General features: G+C 44.4%; 1 protein-coding gene across 2 annotated transcripts in view; it reads right to left on the reverse strand.

Annotated features, from left to right (window-relative positions):
- Window positions 1-26328, reverse strand: part of vil1 (villin 1) — a 71433-nt gene extending 45105 nt beyond the window's left edge. The window contains exons 1-6 of one of the 2 annotated variants that reach the window (XM_043694349.1): window positions 26151-26328; window positions 16797-16890; window positions 15444-15518; window positions 14064-14260; window positions 12942-13050; window positions 5895-6005 (exon numbers count right to left, since the gene is read on the reverse strand). In XM_043694349.1, coding sequence (XP_043550284.1) covers window positions 5895-6005; window positions 12942-13050; window positions 14064-14260; window positions 15444-15518; window positions 16797-16871 — 567 coding nt within the window. In that variant the 5' untranslated portion in view covers window positions 16872-16890; window positions 26151-26328. Of the gene's footprint in view, window positions 1-5894; window positions 6006-12941; window positions 13051-14063; window positions 14261-15443; window positions 15519-16796; window positions 16891-25373; window positions 25523-26150 lie in introns of those variants that run through there. The other variant, XM_043694350.1, reaches the window with a different exon arrangement.
- Between the last annotated feature and the right edge of the window lie 1132 nt (window positions 26329-27460).

Here is a 27460-nt window from a genome sequence, read left to right on the forward strand (position 1 = left end):
GGGCTTATGCCCGAAACGTCGATTCTCCTGTTCCCTGGATGCTGCCTGACCTGCTGCGCTTTTCCAGCAACACATTTTCAGCTGCAGAACTCTGACCCAGGCTGGGACTTTCCAGCACCACTCTAATCTAAACTCTGGCTTCCAGCATCTGCAGTCATTGTTTTTACCCTGGGACTAGCCTATGAATGATACAAGTTAGGAACTCTGACCCAGGCTGGGACTTTCCAGCACCACTCTAATCTAAACTCTGGCTTCCAGCATCTGCAGTCATTGTTTTTACCCTGGGACTAGCCTATGAATGATACAAGTTAGTGGCTCTATTTTGGTGTTAAACAATAAATGATGTTCCTTTCCAGTCAGACTTCCTGAGTTATTACACAAGGAAATCAAGGGTTAAGAGGGAAAGACAGAAAAAAGTGGATTTGAAGATTCAGATCAACCAACTCACTGACCACTAGAGCTTAAGTCAATAGGCCATTTCTGCTCCTATGTCCCATGGTTTTATTATAGTTTTGGAGCCAAAAGATATGACAAGGGGATTGAGTCAATTGTTAAGGAGAGGCAGATCTTGAGGTGCAGTGGGGATCATGACCCTGCCTGAGCATGAGGCTCTCAGTTTGAGTCCCTCTCTGGTGGCCAAGGAAGGCAGAGTCACAGTGCTGCTGAGAGGGTTGATTAACCACCCGCAAATCCTTCAACACATGAATGGCGGGTAGTAAAAATGGGAGAAATTCCTGGTCACTTCTGGGATAGAGTCGCCACCTTTACAATTCATAGCTCCAGATTGCAACGTGCACATAAAAACACATGGCCACTCAAGGCTGGAGTGGACTTGATTGCAATTCTGACAAGCAGAGCACTTTGGAAATCAAGCCTCACTACTCCACTAGCTATATCTAAATTGTCAATGTCCATTCACCATCAAAACTGGACAAATTTTCAAAACAAGTAGCTAACTGGTCATTGTTCAATGTTTTATAAAGATTTTTGAACAGTGAAGGAATTAAGGGTTAAGGTGAGTGTGTGGGTAAGTGGAGCTGAGTCCATGAAAAGATCAGCCATGATCTCATTGAATGGTGGAACAGGCTCAAAAGCGCAGATGGCCAACTCCTGCTCCTAGTTCATATGTCATTAACTAAAGTACTATACAAATTAAATATATATTCCCCTTAATCCCAATCTCACATTTATATACAGGTACAAAGGCATGTTTGACTCGGCGACAGTATGTGAGAAAGAGATCCTTGCAAACCTCTCTAACAACAACTGCCCACAGCTTCTAGATGTAAATGTAAAGACCTATCACCTCACTCCAGAGGCTGTTGCTAGGTGTAAGCCACAAAGAAAGCTCTAATGGCTGTTTGCTCAACAATTAAAACAATAAAGTCCACATTTATCGATTCAGAAAAAAAACTTCACAGCTTTCCAAAATCACTTGGCTTTTTATTTGTAAAAAGCAAATAGACTGTATCCTCCTTTTACCTTTCCAGTTCCAAACAATAAATCCTTTGCAAGCCATTCCGATTCAAATAATCTATAAATAAATGGGTTTGTAACAACAGTGCTATACAAAGTAATGGTTTTGAATGGGTTAATGCAGAAGACTGCACAGAGCTTCACTCAGACTGATGACATTACCTAGAACTAGATAGGGACAAGTGAGAAAAAGGTTTTGTCTCAGTGACGATGCCTATCTGACGAATGTAACCTGTAGTTTATTGCATGGCAGTGTGGTACTGGAAAAGCACAGCCGGTGAGGCAGCATCCGAGGAGCAGGAGAGACTATGTTTTGAGCTCTTCTTTCCTGAAGAAGAGCTTATGCTCGAAACATCAACTCTCCTGCTCCTCGGATTCTGCCTGACCGGCTGTGCTTTTCCAGCACCATACGTTTTGATTCTGATCTCCAGCATCTGCAGTCCTCACTTTCTCCTCCTTTATTACATGATAGCAACGTGCTCGACAGAAGACCCTCCTCTCATTCACTGGTGGTCCTCCTTGACAATCAAGGAAAGAGGCAGCAAACCAGAGTTGGGTCGTGGTTGGCATCACAGCTCACTCCACCACTGAGGAGAGACTAAAAGCATTAGGAAAGAAATTCCAGAGCTGATGACCAAGACAAACAAGGCCATGGGAACAAAGGGCCAGCGTCATAGGAGAAGGTTCTGGGGTGAGAGGGGTTTAGAGGAGGTGGGACACTCTAGGAATCTGAAGACAATGATTAGAACACAATAACTAAAACAGGCTCGGAGAATAATGACCGACCGGCTGTTGGACTCACTAATGTGAGCCTATAAAAAGTAAACAAACAGTCAAACAGCTGTACGTGGCTCCGAGTGAGAGGTGGTAGGCACACAGTGCAGTGTGAATACTTTAACAACAGATCATTAGTGTCTCCAAAAGGGAGGAGAGGGAAGGGTAGACATCCACAAACTAACCAAAGAAATGTATAGTCCCACCATCGAGGCGGACATATGTTTTTGTTTGATTATTTTATGGGACATTGCATTCAGTGATTGTCCCTAATTGCCCCTTGAACCACATGGCCTCTCTAGTTATTACACAAGGTAGTTACGATCACTAAGTCACATCTAGGCCAGACCAGGTACGGTTGGCAGATTTCCTTCCCTAAAGGATGCTAGTGAACTGGATCAGGTTTTATGACAATCAATGCCAGTTTCATGGTCACCTTCACGGAGTCTAGCTTCCAATTCTAGATTTTTTTATTAATTCAATTAAAATTCCACCAACTGCTGTGAACCCCTATCTCCAGGAATAAACTTGTACCTCAAATCCAGTGGCATGTCCATTACTGCCCTGCAATGTTAGTAGATATTGAAATTGGATCAGGAGGCGGCCATTCAACCCCTCAGGCTATCCCATCATGAAATGAGATCATGGCTGATCTGTAGTCAAATTCTACATACCCATCTTTGGCCCATATTCCTTAAACTTTAGACAAACTTTTGCAAAAGGAAATGTTGCATGTGCTACACCCTCACACTGATCACTCAAAAAAAGGTCTATCCCACACTTTCTAAAGTTGACTCAAGATGCTGACTGAAGATAAAACGAAAAAAAAATTATAGATTTAGCTCCTCTCAACACACAAGCCACATTTGTAGGAATGTTTAACCTGTTTGTACAATGACCACTTCCCAATCAGTCAATAAACAAATGCACATACCTTCTTCTGAAATCCCCCTAGTCGTGTCAGACCACTACAAGCTACAATGATTTGAGTGTAAAGCCCAGCTACCTCTTAAAATACCAGAGTAAACACTATCTTTTAATTTTCATGTGTTTTTGGATTGTGGACTGAAATGGGAAATGGCAGTCTTAAAAACTAAGGATTGTGGAAGGGATTGCTGCACCTTTTGAAAGCAGATACCAACATTTTTATAAGGGCTGTGCACCACTGTTTGCTTAACCAGTGGGAGGGCTGTAGTTGCAGATAATACCAGGGTGCATGTACAAAAAAATACATTCGTTCAATTGGCAACAAGTAGCTGATTGGTCTGTGCAGTGATGCAGATTTGCCAACAGGGTGGTACGGTAGCTCAGTGGTTAGCACTGCTGCCACACAGCACCAGGGACGATTCCAGCCTCGGGCGACTGTGTGGAATTTGGCCATTCTCCCTGTGTCTGTGGTTTCCTCCCACAGTCCAAAGATGTGCATGTTAAGTGGATTGGCCATGGGAAATGCAGGGTTAAAAGGATGGGGGCAGGTCTAGATGGAATGCTCAGTGGGTTGGTGTGGACTTGATGGGTTGAACGACCTGCTTCCACACTATAGGGATTCTATGAATGTCATACGCCTTCTGCCTGTCAGCAACTGTGGTTGGTTCCTAGGAAGCTGAAGGAGACAGACAGAAGCTCTCATTCCCTGGAAAGGAAGCTGCTGTGTTCATCTCGGCAGTGAAAATACACCTAGACCAAACCAATTCACTTTCCCCTCACCAGTTGCTTTCAATCAATAAGTCAGAGATTTCATAAGTTGTGAACCAGTTGCTCAGTGCCTCCTGGAATGAAAATGAAAAGTAACTAGAGAAGAGAGGTTGTGGAGCAGCAAGTTCTGACAAAACAAAAGGATAGTCTCAGTGAATCCTGTGGATAGACTCTCAAAATCCCTACAGTATGGAAACAGATCATTTGGCCCAAGACCACACCAACTCTCCAAAGAGCATCCAACCCAGACTCTCTCCCTCACCCTATCCCTGTACCCTGCATTTTCCATTGCTAATCCACCTAGCCAACATCTCCCTGGACACTATGAGCAATTCCCCATGGCCAATCCACCTAGCCTGCACTTCTTTCGAATGTGGGAGGAAATCTGAGCACCTGGAGGAAACCCACACAGACACAGGGAGAACGTGGGGTTTGCAGTCGCACATGGCTGGTATTGTACCTAGGTCCCTGGCGCTGTAAGGCAGCAGTGCTAACCACTGAGCCACCTTGCTGTCCTTGCCTTTGCAGTCTTTCGCTCCACCCATACCACTGATTTTTACAAAAAGATATTGGTGTTTGTCTGAACATGCGGAAGAGTTAAGGGGTTAGAGTTTTAACAAGTGGGTGAAGGCAAAGTTGCTTTAGTCCTGCCAGACCATAAGACCACTCTCTCATTAGAGGGATACAACTGATGGTGGATAAATGTGATGTGGAGATGCCGGTGTTGGACTGGGGTGGACAAGGTCAGAGGTCACAACACCAGGTTTATTTGAAATCACAAGATTTGGAGCGCTGCTCATTTGTCATGTGAAGTAGGTGAGAAGTGCACGGACACAGAATTTATGGGCAGAAAGATCAAACAATGATATGTATGGAGCTTCGAATAGTATGTCGCTGCAGGTGACCAAGATTGTTAGATGGTGTGAGTAAAGTGCTACAGGAAGGATGTTGTGAATCTTGAAAGGGTTCAGTAAAGATTTACAAGGATGTTGCCAGGGTTGGAGGATTTGAGCTATAGGGAGAGGCAGAATAGGCTGGGGCTGTATTCCCTGGAGTGCCAGAGGCTCAGGGGTGACCTTATAGAGGTTTATAAAATCGTGGGGGGCATGGTCAGGATAAATAGACAGTCTTTTCCCTGGGGTGGAGGGAGTCCTGAACTAGAGGGCAGAGGTTTAGGGTGAGAGGGGAAAGATATAAAAGAGACCGAAGGGGCAGTTTTTTCACGCAGAGGGTGGTGCGTGTATGCAATGAGCTACCAGAGGAAGAGGTGAAGGCTGGTACAATTACAGCATTTAAAAGGCATCTGGATGAGTATATGAAGGGTTTGAAGGGATATAGGCCAAGTGCTGGCAAATGGGACTGAATTAGCTTAGGATATCTAGTCAGCATGGACGGGTTGGATTGAAGGGTCTGTTTCCGCGCTGTACATCTCTACGACTCTATAATCAGAGGGTCATGATGCCTCAGGTAAGGGGAGACATTGAGAAGGAGAGCCCTACTTACATATTGACAGTTTTTAAACGGTTGTCCCTTTGGCTAAGCTCTTTATTTGCAATTCCTGAATACAGAAACTTGCTCTGTCAACCGGATCCAAAGAGAAATTGCAGAATCTTAGGGACTTCAAAATTCTTAACTTTTGTAAAGTCTCTCAGAATAACAGGGTGCACAACCCCAGGGAGATGACACGCTAGCCCTGCCAGGGACATCTAACAGTCCCATGAAAAAAAATTAAGGATCTAATATAATGTAAGGAATTGGACAGGTTGGCTCGAAACAACTAATTTCCAGTTGACATGAAATGAACAATAAAGGCATGGCTGATTAAATGTAACGCACCGTCAATATATCCAAGTGACCTGGTGGTGTCAAGTATCTCCGTTAACCAAAAATACCCACCACTCTCCCCACTCAAATCTGACCAAACCTGTTTAACTGGAAGAGCCCATTACCTTCAGCCTCTCCATCCGGTTGCTCTGGGGTCCGTTCCACTGTACGATGAGTTTCCCCAGGTCCAGCAGGAAGACATCCCCGGTGTTAAAACTCTTCCAGCTCATCTCAACCTGAGAAGAAGCAGAGAAACAATATTCAAACATCCTCCTTAAAGCAAACTTACGGAAACACCGAGATCACACTTGCAACCTTTTTGACGCCTTCCTTCTCTCGCTCTCCATTTGCAGATGCTCTTTCTTAATTAAAAACAATGTGCAAACTGCTGCACAAATCAGCTGAATGTGGAAAGAGGCCAATTCATTAAATGTAGTGGTGTCTCTTCCCAATTAAATACCTTCAAGAACATACAGCCCATTCAGCCCAATCCCTCAATGCCAGTTTAAATTCATTCACGAGATATGGGTGTCACTGGCTAGGCCAGCATTTGTTGCCCATTCCTAAATTCCCCAGAGGGCATTTAAGTGTCAGCCACATTGCTGTGGTTTGGAGTCTGGATAAGGATGGCAGTTTCCCCTCTAAAGAGCATTACTGATCCAACTATGGAGGTAATTTTATCGTCATTAGACTTCCTAATTCCCGATTCTCTTAATCGAATTCAAATTTCACCATTTGCAATGGAAGGGTTTAAACCCAGGATCAGAGAACATTATATGGGTCTAGAATCTTGCAATAATACCATCACCTCCCCATTCCCACCCCTCTATCTCAGAATCTCCCTCTGTTGATTGGATTCTCCAAGGCAATGCCTTCGCCACTTGCTGAAGACATTTTTTCTGAATTTCCAATCAGATTTACCAGTGAATGTACTTAGGACTTCCCAACAATGGGAAATGGTCATAGTAATTTATTGTTGCGTATTTGTGAAAACACAGCAAAATGTGTAGAAGCTGCCATTAGCTGGAGCCATTTTAATTACATAAGTTATAACTTATTATAAAAAAAATTATAAAAATAGGATGGATTTCATTTTCTGTTGCATCCACTGCTTCTTGATTTCTGAAATGGCTCCAGGACACAGCCTCACTCTGCAGCTGTGACACCAAGGAGGAAGCAAACTAAAGCGATCTCCACCATCGCTACAAAAACCCAGAATGCTGCCTCTTCCAAAGCCATCTCATTGCTGCTGATATTCCAGCCTTCGCCATAGTCAAGAGACTGTCCCAAATCGAGGACTGGGGCCCATCTCAACTTTCAACAACCAAGTGACTGCCTGAGTTAATTCCCGAGGACCGAGAGACCATTCACTCTGCCACCAGTGCAGATGCTGCCAAAACACCCAAGGAAAAAAGAATGGATCCCAATCCATCGGCGCTGGAACCGTGATGGTCATCAGGCCTGCTTTCACGCTCTGGAACTCTTCCACCCAACTTACCCATAACACCCAAGTTCAAACTCAAGCTGCGACCATAATGGTCACAAGGAATGGACCGGATCCACCACTCAACAGCTCCCCGAAACCTCCCTACCACCGCAGCCGCAAGAATGAATTTGATTCAAACGTTAAATAAAGAAAAATTGTAAAGATGGATGCGGTTGGTCACACGAGAGGGAGTGGATGGCTGGGAGCCGAACTCCTCGCATTCTGTCACCTCTGAGGGAGAGGGAGAGGGAGAGGGAGAGGTTTGTTTATCAAAACCTTTTTAAAGCCTTAAAAGGACCTTTCCAGGTTACCCCTCAGTGTTCCCTTTCCTAAATGGGGATCAGTCTGTTCCACCTTCATTGATGTTAAAGCTTCTCAGTTTGGATGGATATCACTCTCCAGAGACCAGTACCCTGTCACCAAATCACCCTTTATTTACACGGAGAGAATCCTTGACATTGATCCAGCTCTCAGAGTGAGCAGAACCTCTGACACTCCCATTTATTTCTGTCAGCCAGGACTCCCTGATTGGACCAGGTTAACAGGGAGAAAAAGTGATGACTGCAGATACTGGAGATCAGATTCGCGGGTGTGTTGCTGGGAAAGCACAGCAGGTCAGGTAGCATCCAAGGAGCCGAAGAATTGATGTTCCAGGCATAAGCCCTTCATCAGGAAGGGTCTTGAGCGTACATGGGAACACTTCAGCGATGTGCCTTTCTTTTCAGTCATACTAGGTTAGCAGCTCCATCTCACTTTTCAAAGCTGGGCTGGGGGGATGGGTGGGTGCAGGTCATCCATCCTAGGACAAGCCAAACAGAGACACGCGCAAGAATTCATAGAAGCATGGAATCCCAACCAGAACTCTATTAACAAACACAGACTTGGATCCCATTTACCATCCCCTGAGAAAAAAGAACAGGAAATGACATCAACCCAAAGAAAGCTAAACATAAATAAAAAGTGGGCCATACGACCAGTGCTTCACCGGAGGCTCACTGATGTTACTAGTAAGAAATGTCTGAAAACAAACCTTCCAGCTCAGTGAGCAAACCTAAATCCAGAGGATGTTATCCACTATCAGGGCAAAAACATGAAGATAGATTACCTGAATGGTGATAGATTGGGAATGGGGGAGGCACAATAAGTGAAGTGTCCTTGTTCACCAGTTACTGAAAGTAAGTGTGCAGGTGCAGCAGGCAGTGAAGGAGGGAAATGATAACAGTGAGAGGATTGGAGGACAGGAATAAGGAATTCTTGTTGTAATAGTACAGGGCTTTGGTGAGGCCACACCTAGACTACTGCGTGCAACTAGGAAGGATGTTCTTGCTTTAGAGGAAGAGCAGTGAAGGTTTACATATTGATTCCTAGGATGGCAGGACTGATGTATGAGGAGACTATATCAGTTAGGACTACATTCATGGAGTTTAGAAGAATGAGGGGGGAAATCTCAGAAACCTACAAAATTCTAATAGGACTAGACAGGGTCAATGCAGGAAGAATGTTCCTGATGACCATAAGACCAGGAGACACAGAAGTAGGCCATTTAGCCCATCGAATCTGCTTGGTCATTCAATAGAATTATGGGTGATCCAATGTTCCTCACCTCCACTTTCCTGCCTTTTCCCCACAATCCTTCTCCAGTGGTCCCCAGAATCACAGATACCAGCCTTCAGCCAATTCAATCCACTCCACATAATATCAAGAAATGTTGAAGAACCTGGATACTGCAAAGGCTATATGGGCCCTGACAACATTCCGACAATAGTAATGAAGACGTGTGCTCGGGAACTTGCTGCTTCCCAAGCCAAACTGTTCCAGTACAGTTACAACACTGGTATTCACCCAACAATGTGGAATATTGCAGAGGGTATGTCCTGTACATAAAAAGTGGGACAAATCCAACTTGGCCAATTACCACCCCATCAGTCTACTCTCGATCATCAGTAAAGTGATGGAAGGGGTCAGTAACAGTGTTATCAAGCAGCACCTGCTCAGTAATAACCTGCTCAGTGACGCCCAGTTTGGGTTCCCCCAGGGCCACTCAGCTCCTGACCTCATTACAGCCTTGGGTCAAACATGGACAAAAAAGAGCAGAGGGGAGGGGAGAGGGTCAGCCCTTGACATCAAGGTTGCATTCGACTGAGTGTGGCATCGTGGAGCCCTGGCAAAACTGGAATCAGTGGGTATCAGGGGGCAAACTCTCCCATGGTTGAAGTCAGACCTGGCACATAGGAAAATGGTTGTGGTTGTTGGAGGTCAGTCATCTCAGTTCCAGGACATCTGTGTAAGAGTTCCTCAGGGTAATATCCTGAGCCTAACCATCTTCAGCTGCTTCATTAAGATCTTCCCTCCAGCATAGGGTCAGACTTGGGGATGTTTGCCGATGATTGTACAATGTTCAGCACCATTTGCAACTACTCAGATACTGAAGCAGTCCATGTTCAAATGGATCAAGATCTGTGTGACACTGGAAAAGCACAGCAGGTCAGGCAGCATCTGAGGAGCAGGAGAGTTGACATTTCAGGCATGAGCCCTCTATCAGAAAAGGCCATTCCTGATGAAGAGCTTACACCCAAACTGTTGACTTTCCTGTGCCTTGGATGCTGCCTGACCTGCTGTGCTTTTCCAGTGCCACACAGATCTTGATCTGGACACCCCCTCACCAATAACCAAATGCTCCTTCCAGCCAGCTTGGAGAGGCAGGGAGTGGGGTTTCCAATCCTTTGGCATTGTCCTGGAATCTCTAGGAACACTGCTATCTGTTCCTTCACTGTTGTTTGGTCAGAATTCTGAAACTCCCTCCATAGCTGCACTATGGGTGTCCCACAACCTAAAGGATGGAGGCTGTTCAAGACAAACTCATCACCAACTTCTCAAGGGCAATTAGGGACAGGCAACTAATACTGGCCCAGCCAGATATGCCCACATCCCACAAGTGAATAAATTAATTACTGACTAGTGATACACCATACTATGAAAAAACCTTAGAAAAATGACAGATTATTAAAAATAATTGTGCTTTGTAAAAAAAAAATAACTAAATTCTTTGATGATCATCATTTGGGGAAAGGTCATTTTGACAGATGTCGTCCAATGAGGATGAGGAGGAATCCACTGCTATCCACAGAAGAATCACAAGGATCGGTTACCAATGGCAGAAGCAAGGTGATTGGAGGCTGAAGCTCCTGTGATCAAAGAGTCAAAACCAATCCAGACAGACATTGTCCTCATCTGTTATGAAATTAGAAATCACACGACACCAGATCACAATCCAATAGGTTTATTTGAAATCACAAGCTTTCAGAGCGCTGCTCCTTTATCAGGTGGAGTGGTTTGTCAAGTGAAGGAGAAGCGCTCTGAAAGCTTGGTGATTTCAAATAAACCTATTGGACTATAATCTGGCATCATGTGATTTCTGACTTTGTCCGCCCCAGTCCAACTCTGGCACCTCCACGTTGTCTGTTATGAGGGGAAGCAGAATTGAACTACCAAGTCAGAAGCAACAATTCTGGCCTACTCCTGTTAGTCCATAAATACATGTATTCCTAGGAGAAACCAGACAGGGAAAAATTTTGGAACATTCCTGGGTTGGATAGGCTTGATCATGTGATTTCTTGGAAATCAAAGTCAAAAGGTCAAGGAGAATTGACTTTTCCAGTAAACAGCAGATAACCAAATAATTGGGAGAGAAAGATTCCAATAAAAAGATAAGAGGTTATTGTGGCTTATTTATGGGACAAATAGACTTGAAGCCTTGAATCTGTGCAATGCATTGCCTAGCAACAGTCTCTGGAGTCCAGTTGCGGTGTATTTTCACAAACCTAGCTCGGGCCGTTAAAGGAAGTTGTGGTAGAAAGCAGCTCACTCTCTAAAATGATGTATTTGTGAAATTTCAAATTTCCCAATCAGAGTTTGAAATCTGGTACAACGATCTCCCTCCACACTGTGACTGTCAGTAATCAGATCTCAGCAACAAGGAATCAAAAAGGAACTGGGAGAATTTAACCCATTTTATCTTGGGAATTCACATCATTAACCGGTCATGTTATTCCTATTAATTGTTGTTTTTTCTAAACCCATAAATCCCTCTGCAGAGCTGTGTTGTTGGTGTATGAATGCGAATGTGTTTGGGTTTAAAAAGATCGAGTTTAAAATCTGAATTGTGACTTAGTTGATAGTGCATTTTGCTACTTGTCTGAATACAGAGGCTTGAACACACGTGGCAGAAGATACAAGAACAGCTTCTTCTCTACCAACAGGAGACGGAAGAATGGACTCTAACTTCAAATAATATTGATCTTGCTTTGCACACCTCCTGTGCAGTGTAGCCTCACTATGTCTAAGACCCTGTATCCTTGTTACTATGACCTGCCTGTACTGCTTGCCAACAAAGCTTTTCACTGTACTCAGTTGCACATGATTACAATACAATAAATCAAATCGAATATGGTTGCTCATAACAAAAAAAAAAGTTATTCTCAAATTTAATCAGAGAAACCTGGTAAAAGTCTCTTTTGGCCAGGAAAACATATTAAGACAGACATGTTGACCATTTGATGATTAAATACAATGTTTACACTTTTACAAAGGGAACAAATAACTGTACAGCATAGGAACAGGCCCTTCGGCCCACCAAGCATGTGCTTACACAATGCCTTTCTAAAAGAAAAACCTTTTGCTCCACATGGTCTATATTCCTCTATTCCCTGCCTATTCACGTACCAAGTTGCCTCTTTAATATTGCTGTTAAAGTCGGAGGCATTGAGCTGTACAGCACAGAAACAGACTGTTTGGTCCAACTCGTCCATGCTGACCAGATATCCTAAATTAATCTGGTCCCATTTGCCAGCACTTGGCCCATATGCCTCCAACTCCTCCCTATCCATATATCCATCCAGATGTCTTTTAAATGCTGTCATTGTACTAACCTCCACCACTTCCTCTGGCAGCTCGTTCCATACATGCACTATCTTCTGCATGAAAAGGTTGCCTCTTCAATCCCTTTTATATCTTTCCCTTCTCACCTTAAACCCAGAACCTCTAGTTTTGGACTCCCCCGCCCTTGAGAAAAGACCTTAGCTATTTACTCTATCCGTGCCTCTTATGATTTTATAAACCTCTAAGATTATCCCTCAGCCCACAATGCTTCAGGGAAAACAGCCCCAGCCTATTCAGCTTCTCCCTATAGCTCAAATCTTCCAACCCTGGCAACATCCTTGTAAATCTTTTCTGAACCCTTTCAAATTTCACAACATCCTTCCAATAGAAGGGAGACCAGAACTGAATATTATTGCCTCTGCCTCAACCAGCTCCTCTGGCAGCACATTCCAGGCACATACCACCTTCTGTGTACAAGAGCTGCCCTTCACGTCTCCTTTCAATTCTCCCCCTTTTACCTTAAAGGAGGTGTGTCTTAGAATTGGACATCTCTCCCTGGGATATGGTTTATGGAGTAATGGGGCTTGATTATCAACGCAATCCTCTTGTCAGATTTACGACACTCTCCACCAATCTCCAGGTACTGAGGCTCATTGTCACCTCCCCCCACCACCCGTGTTCCCCGACACCCCATCTTTCTTCACTTGCCAGGTAACAGCACAAACTGGCATGGTATGGAGATGGTACATTCCCCAGCGGAGATCCTGTCCAGAATCCTGGGAGATTGGAATTAGGGAGATGGACTGACCTCACCCGCATACACATTCTTCTTCCCCTTCACATGAAGCAGTCTCTTCACATCGTAGGAGTTGGTCTCCACGTGTTTCAGTCCAGTAGCAACACCACCCTGTTTGTAACTGTAAAAGACAAAAAGATGATCAGCTTCCAACCAGAGCCAATTCCTTCATTTGAGAAAAAAAAAATGAAAATCGGCCAGGGATCACCAATTGTAAATGCCAGTCATGATTCAGGGAGAGTGACACAATCACTTCAAAGTCAGAAATTCAAATCCCACATAGCCTCCATTGACTCAGAGCAGACCCTGGCCTGGGTGTTATGCTCAGAATTTAGTTGGGGAGTGTAGGACCTTTTCTCTCCCAAACCTCCCCATCTCCTATCCACAAAATGTAAATGACAAATAAGGCATTGGGTTGTCAATGCAGCATCATCACTCCAGCCGGTAAAGTTAGGGAAGGAGAGTGGGCATGGAAAAAAAAAACCAGCAACCTGTCTGCCATTTTGAAATGGGTAATGAGCAAACTCAGGATCTTGGTGTAACTCCATTCCATTGCCCACTGCTTTTAAATCCCAGAAGTGAAAATCTTTGGAAATGTTGGACTGCAGTTATGAGCAGTTGGGCATGGGCATAAGGAAAAGACCCAGTCACATGGACCCTGGCCATGTGCAACAACACTGCCTTTAATCTCATTTGATCAACCATTGGACACTGCCATTAAAAAGAAAACAAGATATATTCAGAATGTGGTCTTCCAACCTACTTTGGGACCAACTTGCTGTTTGGGGCAGCTGTTCTATGACCTCCCGGTTTACAGATGCGACTGGATGGAGTCTCATTACCTTCCACCCAAACCCAACCCAGTACTGTCCCTCTAGTTGGTCTCCCTCGAGAGGATCAGAATGGACCAAAGTTTTGATTGAATGTGCTGAGCAGACAGGGAGGAAGTAGAGCCCTCTGCTTTTATTCTGCTCTGTCACGCCCCCGCCCCCCACCCAAACAGAAAAACAAATCAAGAGGTGCATCCCCTCCAACCCCATCCTCATCCACAAGAGGAGAGGTAGGCCCTTCAGCCCGTCTCCTATCCCCATACAGACCCTGCCACCACTGGAGAATGCTGAAGGCTTGACTCACATGAACCCCTTCTTGAAATAGCCCTTGAAGGTCTCCGACTCGTATCTCTGTACCTCCCGGTGTTGTACAGCTTTGCCCCCCAGGTAGTCATCCAACTGAGTGGTGTATATTGCAGCTGCCCCCTGCTCATCCTGAGAGGAGTCTCGGCCAATCCAGAAGTGGATGTCATAAGTGAAGGAGCTCCCGGTTTTATGAGTCTGGGAATGGGAAGACACAGAGTTAGTTTGAAGGATTGGTGCAGGGCACCAAATTGGAGGAAATTGGAGGAATCCTTTAAGGACAGCACAAGAACAAGGGAGACAGGAATAAACTGAGATGACAGATCCCACTTGTCCCTGGTTGGACAACATCACCAACCATCACCCTGACTTCACACCAGCGTGGCTAGTATTGTAGAAATTGCGTAGAATGCCTACAGTGTGAAAACAGACCATTTGGCCCAACAAGTCCACACCAGCCCTTGAAGAGGAAGCCACCCAGACCCATTTCCCCTCCCTATTACTCTACATTTCCCCTGACTGATGCACCTAACCTAAACATCCCTGAAAGCTATGGGTAATTCAGCATGGCCAATTCACCTAACCTGCACACCTTTGGACTGTGACAGGAAACCGGAGCATCCAGAGGAAACCTCCGCAGACAGTAGCCAGAGGCTGGAATCAAACTCAGGTCTCTGGCACTGTGAGGCAGCAGTGCTAACTACTGAGCCGCTATGCCTCCCTGATTATGGTACTAATTGTGTAGTAAACCCATCAGGTAACTATTCCCCCTTGGGGGGCAGCACACAGCCACTCAGCCCTCACACCCCATCTTTTATCCACGCACGCATACAGACAGAGGTTGGGATGAATGGCAACTTAGAGGGCAATGGGTATTAGACCAGTCAGGAATGCAGAGGAATAATTGCATTGGAAGAGGAGAGAAAACAGCATGAATGGAGCAGCTGATCTCCTGGTATAGCCCAGTTATATTGGTTTAGTCATAGCCTCAGTCAGGCCAGTTCACAAACTGAAGACATTACAAAAAGGGATTTTGGTGGAGGTTCAAAAAATGTCTTCAAGCAGGAGAAAAGAATCAGGAGAGAATCAGAGAAATCCTGGCCCAGGTCACCGAGGATATGGTCACCATCGGTGGAGCGATGGAAATCAGAAACAATGTAAGCCAGCTAAACAGAGGCGGCCAGGGACTGGAGAGTTGTAATGGACCAGAGGTGTTTTCAAAGAGGGGGAGAGGAAAGGCAGCACAGAAATGGAAAAACAAAATGTGAATTTTAAACTGAAAAAAAGTGTTGCAGGGCCAGGAGTCAGTAAGTGCAGAGGCTGATGGACATTAATAAATTAGATTATGCCAATTGTTAAACATCAGCATCAGTCTACTCACCGCAAACACAATGTAACAATCACCTTCGTAGAAATTACCATAGGATCTCAGGGGCACAGGAACCATCAGCATTTTCTGTAAATACCAATATATCACAAAAATTAAACTTCTGTTGACCAACCTGTTGTTAGCAACATGTCAGTACACGCAACCCCACATTTTCCAGCATTCTGTCTGTCTATGACATTACACAGAAGACCCACAGGCCAACCAACGGTCAGCTCACTTTAAACACCAATGTTGAAGAGCAGGGGAAGGTGCCAGTTGTTAGCATCAAAGGCAAGCAAGATGCAGGGTAAAGCTCTCTCTACACCATTTTCCATCAAACACTCACAGAACAGGGACAGCATGGGGTTAGAAACAGATTGAAGCTTCTTCTACACCACCCTCTATGAAACACTCCCAGGACAGGGACAGCACAGGGTTAGATACAGAGTAAAGCTCTCACCCATTATCATTCGGACACTGGAAAATAATGCTTGTGCTGTAATCATCGAATGCAAACTCCAAAAACAGTGGTTTAATGATTTAAATGCAATTTCAAAGTAATCTCTGTCTAGGAATCTGCTTTCACTAAAAGTTACCGGGAAGCTGATTAGGCCACATAAATACCCAGGAAGCTGGGTAATACCCTCTGAGAAAAGGAGCTGCCATCCTTAAAGGAGCCTGACCCATTCTGGAGTCCGGTCCCAGATGTAGGTACTTGTTAATTAATCCAATCATTCTTCCAGCTGGATTGAGTGGAACAAACTTGGTCCAATAGTCACTATTGGAGAAGGCAGGTAGGTGATGCCTAGTGGTATTATCACTGGACTATTAATCCAGAAGCCCAGGGAATGCCCTGGGGACCCAGGTTCAAACCCCACCACAGTAGATGGTGAAATTTGATAAAAATCTGGAGTTAAGAGTCTAATGAGGACCATGACACCATTAGGGGAACAGTCCACCCGATTCACTTGTGTACTTTGGGGAAGGAAAGCACCGATTTAGAGTCATAGGGATGTACAACATGGAAACAGACCCTTCGGTCCAACTCATCCATGCTGACCAGATATCCCAACCCAATCTAGTCCCATCTGCCAGCACCCGGCCCATATCCCTCCAAACCCTTCCTATTCATATACTCATCCAAATGCCTCTTAAATGTTGCAGTTGTACCAGCCTCCACCATTTCCTAATTTGACCTGGCCTGGCCTCCATGTGACTCCAAACCCACAGGTTGGCTCGTTTAGGGCTCAGTTTGGAACAGTCTAGCCAGCGATGCCCACTTCTCACGAACATGTAGAAAACTATTCTCACACAGAGTACGCACTTTGTTGGGTTTCACTATTTCAACCGGAACCTTCTACTGACCTCGATTCGCCATATTTGAATCCCGGGCGTGGTTGTATTCAAGGATTTGGAGATGGCCTGTGTCAGGTCAGGCATGGCTCTCGTTCTGAATTACCTTCAACAAAAGAAGACAAGAGGAGATGACAGGAAGCACTGAAGGGTCAAGCATTCCAGAAATCCAGACAACATTCCTGGCTCCATACTTCAGGATGTCAAGTCCTTACAGAATGTAGGCACAGGATATTAATTAGAATGAAATAAATAATACAAATGTTTTCTATATACCCACACAATAAAAATATAAATAAATAGATAAGTATCTGAAATGTTTCTCAGACTGGTTCTTGGGTTGGGAGGATGGACACATGAGGAGAGATCGAGTTGGTTAGGACTATTCACTGGGGTTTAGGATTGTTGGGGCAGTGGGTTGGGGGGGCTGGTGTGGAGATCTCACAGAAACCTATAATGCTCTGATGAAGGGTCGACTGACGGAAAGAGTTAACTTTTGTTTCTCTTCACAGATACTGCCAGACCTGCTGAGCTTTTCCAGCCATTCCTGATTTTCTTTCTGGTTTACAGCATCCACAGTTCTGTCAGTTTCTAGAACATTTTAACAGGATTAGACAGAGTAAACACTCCATGTCCCCAATGACCAGGGTGTCCAGAACCAGGGGTCACAGTCTCAGGATGTGGGATAGGCCATTTAGGACGGAGAGGAGGTGAAATGTCTTCACCCGGGGAGTGGGGAGCCTGGGGGATTCATTGCCACAGAAAATATAAGAATGAGTTAGACACAGTTCTTAAGGCTAAAGGGATCAAAGAATATGGAGGAGAAAGCAGGAATAGGAGATGGAGTTGGATGATCAATCATGATCATGTTGAATAGCAGAACAGGGCAAAATAGCCTACTCCTGTTTCTAACTTTCTACCCAGTGTTGAGGAGTCCAAATCTAGAGATTGTAAATATAAATGAAGACATTACAAAAGGCAATAAAATTCAGGAGGAACAGGCCCGAGCTGATGGGAGACAGTGATGTAGTTGTAATATCACTGGAGGCCCAGTTCTGTAGAGGCTCAGTGCTAGAGACAGGTGCTCAAAGCAACTAGTGAAATTAAATTTAAGGCTAATTAATAAAGCATGGAATTTAATAGTTAATCTCAGTATAAGCCATGAAAGAAAAAAATCCTCAGGGAAAGAAATCTACTGTTTTTACCCAGTCTGGCCTACATGTGACTCCAGACCCAGTAAGCCATTCTGTTTAAGAATGGACAACAAATGCTGACTTTGTCACACCTTTATTCTTTCAAAAAGGGGGAGGAAAGAAAAAACATCACTGGGATACATTTCTGGGGATTTTGGATAAACCTCTGAGCAAGAAAAGGAGGTGGGGGGGGACCTGGAGAAAGGATCGAGAGGAGCTTAAACACTGGCATTGACCGACCGGTCAGTATCTGTGCTACACCAGAAGCAGCAGCAAGGGGTTAATTTACATTGAGAAGCTGGGATTATCTGCATCTCTCCCCCCCCCCCCAATCACACACAGCACAGAAAAAGGTAAAGGCAGGTGTAACTGATTCATTTCAAACAGTGATTGGAGAGGTGTTGGAGGGGGTGAATGCAGTGCAGGTTCAATCCAGACAGATTTCATAAACCAGGTTCTGAAGAGGAATCAAAAATCAGACTTGAAATGTTAACTCTGTTTCTCTCTCCCCATACGCTGCCAGACCTGCTGCAGAAACTCAGCACTTCCTGGTTTTTTTGTTTGTTTGTTTCAGATCTCCAGTAATTTGTTTTTAGGGTGCATACCTTAGACTTGTTTTTTGAGCCTAGGACCAGAGAGGCATAGTCAGGGTAGTTCATTAGAATCTTTTCCTCATGGCTAGACAGGTCTAAAACCTGAGGACATTTTAAAAAGGTGAGGAACAATCATTTAGGGGGAAATCGGAGAAAAGATTTCCCCCAGTCCACCGCCCCAGGAGGGTGGTATAAATATGGAATGTGCTGCCCGAGGGGGTGGAGGAGGCAGGGACTCAACATTCAAAAGCATCTGGACAGCCATTTAATATGGCAGGGCAGAGACAACTATGGACCAAGTGCAGGAAAATAGGATTAGTGTAGATTGGTGTGAGAGACTCAGACTGTTCCATCGACTGTCCAATCATAAACCTATCAAGGCTGAGGGGGTGTTGCGGGTAATGTATCTTGTAGGATAGCATGCTCCTACGGCTTTAAATGGGGAGGTGTGGGGGCATGGAGGGGGGGTCTAGTCCCTGGTTTGAACCCCTCACAGTAGCCCCCTCGGTCAATAGAACAAGGGAGTCCAGGACCACCATTCAGGAGTGTGGGATTCTTCCAGACTAGCAGTAAAAATCTGGAACTATGTGCTCCTACGCGTGTGCACAGGGATGTCTACGCGTGTGCACAGGGATGTCTACGCGTGTGCCTCAGTGTTCAAGGAGAGGGGATAGAGTTAAGCTGCAGACTGACCATGTTCAGGGTGAACGGCAGAATAGGCTGTAGGCATTCCCTGATTTCATTTAACTGACTCTCCAATGTATGTTAAATCAGCACAAGTCAGTGCTTTTTCATTTCTCTCACCCTCTCGCCCACTTCTTGCTCTCTCGTGGTTACTTCCCAACTATTTCCCAGAGGCCCCAAACCATGCATTGCTAACAGCCAATGACATCTCCGGTTCTCTCTATCACGCAATCCACGTAATGTTTTTATGACCACTGTCTTCACAATGACCTTATAAGGTTTGGCTCTAACAATAATAAAATATTGGCTGCCGTCCTCCAATCATCTCTCGTATCCTCTACACTCAGTTATTTTTGCAACAACGCACATTTCACTAGCTGCCCTTTGATCAGCTCTTGGGGAGGGACCAGAATGGCTCTTTAGGCGAAGTTGGTTGCTCAGTTAGAGGGGACATCCAGGCTTTTCAATCGCATTGGATACTCCCTGGGTTAAACGAGGGGAGAAAATAACTACTCCAGCTATATCATGAGCAGGCCCATGTTATAGCTGGAGTAATGTCTGCATTTTTGGGCTCCTTATCAGAGGAAGGATATTCTAACGATGCAGAAAATGCAAAGGTTTCTATCACTGCTTCCTGGCAGCGCAGGGCTGATGTAAGAAGAGAAACTAAATTGGTTAGGGTTGTATTCCCTGGAGACTAGAAGAACGAAGGTAGGGTGGGATCTCATAGGAACCTATATAATTCTAACAGGAAGTAGACAGGGTAATCACAGGAAGGAATGTTCCTGATGACCAGGGAGTCCAGAACAAGGGGACACAGTCTAAGGATATGGGATAGGCCATTTCAGACTGAGATGAGGAGAAATGTCTTCACCCAGAGAGTGGGGAGAATGTTGAATTCTGCCACAGAAAGCAGTTGAAGCCAAAACATTGAATGTTTTCAAGAAGGAGTTAGATGTAGTCCCTGGGGGCTAAAAGGATCAAAGCATATGGGGGGAAGAAAGCTGGAACAGGGGATTGAGCTAGATGATCAGGCAGGAGAAAGGGAGGACTGCAGATGCTGGAGATCAGAGTCAAGAGTGTGGTGCTGGAAAAGCACAACAGGTCAGGCAGCATCAGAGTAGCAGGACAGTCGACGTTTCGAGCAAAAGCCCTTCATCAGGAATGAGACTCTTTCCTGATGAAGGACTTTTGCCCAAAACATCGATTCTCCGGCTCCTTGGATGTTACCTGACCTGCTGTGCTTTCCCAGCACTGCACTCTTGACTCTGAGCTGGATGATCAGCCATGATCATGTTTAATAGCAGAACAGACTCAGAAGGGCCAAATGGCCTCCTCCTGCTCTGTTTTGAGAGATTGTGACAAAGTAACTGGAGCAGCTCTTTGTACCTGAGCACTATCCAGTCAGGAGAAATAGTTTGCCCTGAGCAGTCACAGGTATGCCCAGAATCTGTGATGGCATTGGATTGACAAACAAAACCAAGAGAGAAGATGAGGATTTGGTTTTGTAAAAGCAGTGATGTGGAATGAATTGCCTGAAGAGGCACTGAAGATCTTGCAAAACAGAATCAGAAAAATATCAGAAAGAGGACAAGTTTTCTTTTTTTGCAGAGCTATGGGGAAAAGTGGGATAAAGTGAACAGTTGTTTCAACCTAGACATGATGGGCTGAATGCTCTTCTCTGGCGCAGTATTCTTTGAAGAATCACCAATTTTCTTTGGATTGTCTGTCCCTTTCCACTTGCTTCTTCCCAGAGGGCATGGACTTGTGTCAGCTCAGGCCAATAAGAGGATGGGGCAATGCTTTGGGAGTTTGTTCAGGACTCCCTGCCCTGCTAGAATGATTTTGCAAATCTATCATCTTAAAATTACACCATTAAATCACTGTTAAATTCCTTCTATTCAAGGAAACTTCAATGTATAAAAAACTTTGGTTAGGTCACATTTTTTGGAATATTGTGTGCAGTTCTGGTCACCACACTATAGGAAGGGTGGGGAGGCTTTGGAGAGAGTGCAGAAGAGGTTTACTGGAACATTGTCTGGATTGCTAACTGGAAGGACAAGGGCATCAGATACATGGGAACACTACTCGCTGCAATTTTCTCTTAAAGTTCCTTATAAACTTTCTCCACTTACCTTAAAAATGTATCTCCTAGTTTTGAACTCCCCCACTCTAGGGAAAAGACCTTTGCTCTTCAGCTTATCTATGCCTTTCATGATTTTATAAGCCTCTACAAGGTCACCCCTCAATCTCCAACGCTCCAGTGAAAAGAAGTCCCAGCCTATCCCTATAACTCAAACCCTCCAGTCCCAGCAACATCCTAGTAATTTTTTTCTGAACTCTCTCTCCAATTTAACCATATCCTTCCTTTGGCAGGGCAACCAAAAATGCATGAACAAAAACCCCTACAGAACTGTGAATGCTATAAGTCAGAAACAAAAATAGAAGTTGCTAGAAAAGCTCAGCAAGACTGGCAGCAAAAATCAGAATTAACATTTCAGGTCCGGTGACCCTTCCTGAGTATAGGTGTGTTGACCAGAATTATACACAGTATTCCAATAGTGGCCTCACTAATGTCCTGTACAACTTCAACAGGATGTCCCAACTCCTATACTCAATGGAGTGAGCAATGAAGACAAGTGTGCTAAACACCTCCTTAACCACCCTGTCCATCTCTGACTGAACTATCAAACAATTATGGTTTGGAAAGAGTTGAAACCAACATGGTCATTCTAAAAGAGGAGAGACAAACAATCCAGGGCTTTTTCAATATATAATTTCAGTTGCATCACACTAAACTTTTGCTATAAATTGTATCTTACGATCTTATACTCCAGGTGGTTACCTGATGAAGGAGTGGCGCTCCGAAAGCTAGTGCTTCCAAATAAACCTGTTGGACTGTAACCTGGTGTTGAGTGATTTTTAACTTCAAAATAATTATGTACCTGAACCCCTAGATTTCTGTTCGACAACACTCCCCAGTAACTGTACAAGTCCTGCCCTTGTTGGTTTTACCAAAACGCAATATCACATTTATCCAAATTAAACACCATTTGTCATTCCTCAGCCCATTGCCCAATTGGGCCAAGATCCTTTTGTAATCTTAGATATCCTTCTTCACTGTCTACAGTGCCACCAATTTTGGTGTCATCCACAAACTAACTAACCATGCCTCCTAAATTCTCATCCAAAATTGTTTATATAAAACGACAAACAGTCGACCCAGCCCTGATCCCTGTGGAACACTGTTGGTCACAGGCCATTGTCCCATTTTGCAAATAAATTCAACTGTTCAAAATGGCAGTTTACACACACCTTCAGGGGCAGTTAGGGATGGACAATAAATGCTAATGACACTCATCACAAGAGCAAATATGTAAAATCCCCAGCAGCCTCCTTGCCAAGTTAAACTGATCAGACGGTTTCCGTTTAGAAAGAAATTAACCATTTAATTAGATTAGATTACTTACAGTGTGGAAACAGGCCCTTTGGCCCAACAAGTCCACACGGACCCGCTGAAGCGCAACCCACCCACACCCATTCCCCTACATTTACCCCTTCACCTAACACTACGGGCAATTTAGCATGGCCAATTCACCTAACCTGCACATTTTTGGACTGTGGGAGGAAACCGGAGCACCCAGAGGAAACCCGCGCATGATGGACAGTAAATGCTAATGATGTACAGCACAGAAACAGATCCTGCAGGCCAATTTGCCCATGCCGACCAGGTATTCTCTTGACTTTTATCCCCCCTCCCATGGGAATGTCCTGGGGAGCATTTCAAGTCCTATCTGGCATTATCAGTGGCAGTCTGGAGTGTTAGTATGGCATCATGGCTTCAGTCAATGCTCGGAGTACTCCCCCACACCAATATCAAATCCTCACAAAGGCACCAGACCAGTTTCCTCCACTTAGATTCAGATGTACAGCACAGAAACAGATCCTGCAGTCCAACTTGTCCATACCGACCAGATATCCAAAATTAATCAGTCCCATTTGCTAGCACTTGACCCATATCCTTCTAAACCCTTCCTATTCATATACCCATCCAGATGCCTTTTAAATGCTGTAATTGTACCAACCTCCACCACTTCCTCTGGCAGCTCATTCCACACATGTCGCATCTTCTGCATGAAAACGTTGCCCCTTCGGTCCCTTTTATATCTTTCCCTTCTCACCCTAAACCTCTGCCCTCTAGTTCTGGACTCCCCCAACCCAGGGAACATTCCTTGTCTATTTACCCTATCCATGCCTCTCATGATGTTATAAACCTCTATAACATCACCCCTCAACCTCTAATGCTGCAGGGAAAACAGCCCCAGCCTGTTCAGCCTCTCCCTAAAGCTCAAATCCTCCAACCCTGGCAACATCCTTGTAAATCTTTTCTGAACCCTTTCAAGTTTCACAACATCTTTCCGATAGGAGGGAAACCAGAATTGCATGCAATATTCCAAAAGTGGCCTAACCAATGTCCTGTACAGCCACAACATGACCTCCCAACTCCTGTACTCAATACTCTGACTAATAAAAGAAAGCATACTAAACACCTTCTTCACTATCTTTTCTATCTGCAACACCATTTTCATTGAACTATGAACCTGCACTCCCATTTTTAAAATATAAAAACAAAGTTAAAATAAAGCCATCTAGACCAAACATTGCAACTGCAGCTATAGCTGGTGAAAGCACAGACACCGGGGTAAAATCACGCAACTGGTAACCCAAAGACATAGGTTAATGCTCTGGGAACAGGGGTGTAACACCATCATGGCAGCTTGTGGAATTTGAATATAATTAATAAAACCTGGCATTATCAGTGTTAATGACAATCATGAGACCATTGTCAATAGCACAAAATAAACGGAACTCCATGCCTGCCCCTCTTCCGCGGTTACGTTAGAGCCCGGGTGTCCTTGGAGAAGGAGTACATGGTGTCGACCAACACCCTGGAGTTGTTCAGGGAGAGGTGGGCGCCGCAGGGAGTGGAGTGCATCATTTCTCCCTCCAACTCTATTTTGATTTAGTCCCTACCCTCCCCAATAAAAAGAAAAAAAAAAAGAGAAAAAAATAGTGGGAGTGTCAATAAAGAAAAATAATAAGGGGGAAAAAAGAAAGAAAAAAAAGGAAAAAAAAATATATAACCAGGAGTGTCACACCTGCACACACACACCATGGGTGCTGGGGAAAAATAAGAAAAAAAAATAATCAGGGGATTCGACAAAAAAAAACAGGTGATTGTCAGGTGGTAGTGAAAAAAAAAATAAACAGAACTCCAGCTGGTCCATGAACATTCTTTAGGGAAGGAAATATGAACAGGAGTAGACCATTCAGCCCCTCAAGCCTGTTCCACCATTAACTAAGATCATGGCTGATCTGTGGCCTTACTTCATCTACCTTCTCTCGGCACAAATCTCTTAATACCTTTGCTTAATAAAATAAGTTATCTGAGATTTAAAGATTAACAACTGAAATTCTGCTGTCATTGCCTGGTCTGGTCTATATGTGACTCCAGACCGACAACAATATGTGGTTGACTCTTAACCACCCTCTGAAATAGTTGGGGCCAGACACAATTCAAGGACAGTTAGGGATGAGTAAGAAATGCTGGCTTTGCCAGTGACACCCATGTCCTATGAAAGGATAAAAATAGATGAGCAACTGTAATAGGGTTAGGGTATGCATGGCTTCAGAATGCATACTGTACTGTTTGTTAGCAGGGGCTCAGGAGATGGAGCAGAAATTACAATGGACACTGCAGCACAGATATTCGGTAGTATTTCTGTCCCACTGGAGAGAGCATTTAAATCCCTTCTCCCTTCAAATCCTTATTCCCACTGCATATTAGGGTAACAAGGGAAGAGGGGGTCAGGGAGCTGTTGGATAATTCCTACCTAAACATCATAACAAAAACAGCACTGAGCATGAACCAGGTCACTGACCATTCTGGCAAGTTGACAATGCCCATTAATCTTGAAATTTTGCATCCAAAAAAATTATATCCTTGTCAACAAAATCTCAATAGAAAGGAGTAGAGAAATTGCTGGAAACAGTAGCAAAGACCAAATCTACCAGCTGTCGTCCCCCAATAAAACAAAATCAATTAGACACACACTTACAATACAAGAAAAATAATGCTGTGGTCACTCCTCCCGTCCCAGTTTTAACCGGCGACTCCAGTGAAAAGGACAAGGACACCCCAGATCTTCCAAAATGTGCATTGCCTCAAAGTTGGGGTGATTGAGTGGCAGGAGCTCCTCCATCTCACCCAACCTGCTGCCACCCTCACCACGAAAGGTTTACCCTATCACTATCCTCCTCTCCCTCCACTCTACCATTACCGATGCGCTACAATTGCAACATTTAAGAGGCATTTGGATGGGTATATGAATAAGGAGGGTTTAGAGGGATATGGGTCAGGAGCTGGCAGGTGGGACTAGATTGGGTTGGGTCAGCATGGACGGGTTGGACTGAAGGGTCTGTTTCCATGTTGTACATTGCTATGACTCTATAACATGGATGCGAGGAAGTCTAATTACAGTCAGGATCACAGCCCTGGAACAGACAGCCCCAAAGGGTGGGAGAGGTAACTGCTCCACAGTCAAATCAAATCGGGTTGACCCCCCCCGGGATTCAGCCTCCAGCTTCCCAGCATTGTGTTTCAGAGACACCATCGCTGGCATCAGGAGGGAAATTAAAGGATCAGTTTTCAAATTAAACAGAGGCCGTTTATCAGGAAGCATCCCATTCACCTGACAGATTATTACTTTCCTTTATCGGACAGGAATCAGACTCTCGATTATGTTTAACATCTTCGATTTAAAGTTATTTTTTTTTTAAATTAATTCTCCATTTCAGAACCACACCACACCCAAGAACGCAAGAGATTGTCTTACCTTCAAACTGGAAGTCTGTCAGAACAGGGAAATTGAGGATTCTGTTCTATAAAGGGAATGAACTTTGCACTTTGCGCTTGTGTAAACTTCAGAAATTAACTACACACTTCTGGAGAGAGAATGACACTAAACATAAAAAATTACTTATTCATCATATTAAAGTTGGGTGTGGTGGGAGAGCTTAGCATGAGAAAATCAGTTTAAGTATTTGTTAGCAGGTGTGATGCTAATTAGTAGATTGTTAGCAACCTGATACTCAATGAATGAAAACTAATTGAGTTCAGATTTTTTAATTGTAAATCTTGTGCCTGTTAAAGGTACTTCTCTTTATTCATTCAGGGGGATGAGGGCATCACTGGTTGGGCCAGCAGTTATTACCCAGTCCTAATTGCCCTGGAGAAGGGATTGGTGAGCTGCCTTCTTGAACTATTATTGGTGTGTGTATAGTGCTACTGGGGAGGAAATTCTAGGATTTTGACCCAGTGACACTGAAGGAATGGTGTTTTATTTCCTACTCTGGATGGTGAGTGTCTTGGAGGGGAACTTGCAGGGGGGGGTAACATCCCCATCTACTGCCCTTGTCCTTCTAGATGAAAGTGGTCATGGGATTGCAAGGTGCTAACTGAGGAGCTTCCTGGATCTCCCTCTCTAACAGCATTGTGAGTGTTCCTTCACTCCAAGGAGTGCAGTGGTTAAAGGCAGCTCACTACCACAAGAAGTGTAGTAGGTAAGGCAGATGAACTTAGGGCTTGGGTTAGTACCTGGGAGTATTATGTTTTTGCTGTTACTGAGCCTTGGTTGTGGGAAGGGTGTGAGTAGCAACTAAATATCCCAGGATATCAATGCTTCAGGTGAGATAGAGTTGGTGGTAAAAGGGGTGGAGAAGTTGGATCACTGGTCAGTGTATATCACAGCTATGCTGAAGGAGGGCACTATTGGGGACTCAAGCAGTGAGGCAATATGGGCAGAGCTCAGAAATAGGAGAGATGCAGTAACAATGTTGGGGCTGTACTACAGGCCTGAAAAATGTGTTGCTGGAAAAGTGCAGCAGGTCAGGCAGCATCCAAGGAGCAGGAGAATTGACATTTCGGGCATAAGCCCTTCTTCAATCCTGAAGAAGGGAATATGCCCAAAATGTCGATTCTCCTGCTCCTTGGATGCTGCCTGACCTGCTGTGCTTTTCCAGCAACACATTTTTCAGCTCTGATCTCTAGCATCTGCAGTCCTCACTTTCTTCCTGTACTACAGGCTTCCCAACAGCAAGCATAAGATAGAGGTATTAATATGTAGAGAGATCATAGGAAAATGTA

The sequence above is a fragment of the Chiloscyllium plagiosum genome, chromosome 7 (genome assembly GCF_004010195.1).
Source record: "Chiloscyllium plagiosum isolate BGI_BamShark_2017 chromosome 7, ASM401019v2, whole genome shotgun sequence".
In the NCBI taxonomy this organism is placed as follows: Eukaryota; Metazoa; Chordata; class Chondrichthyes; order Orectolobiformes; family Hemiscylliidae; genus Chiloscyllium; species Chiloscyllium plagiosum.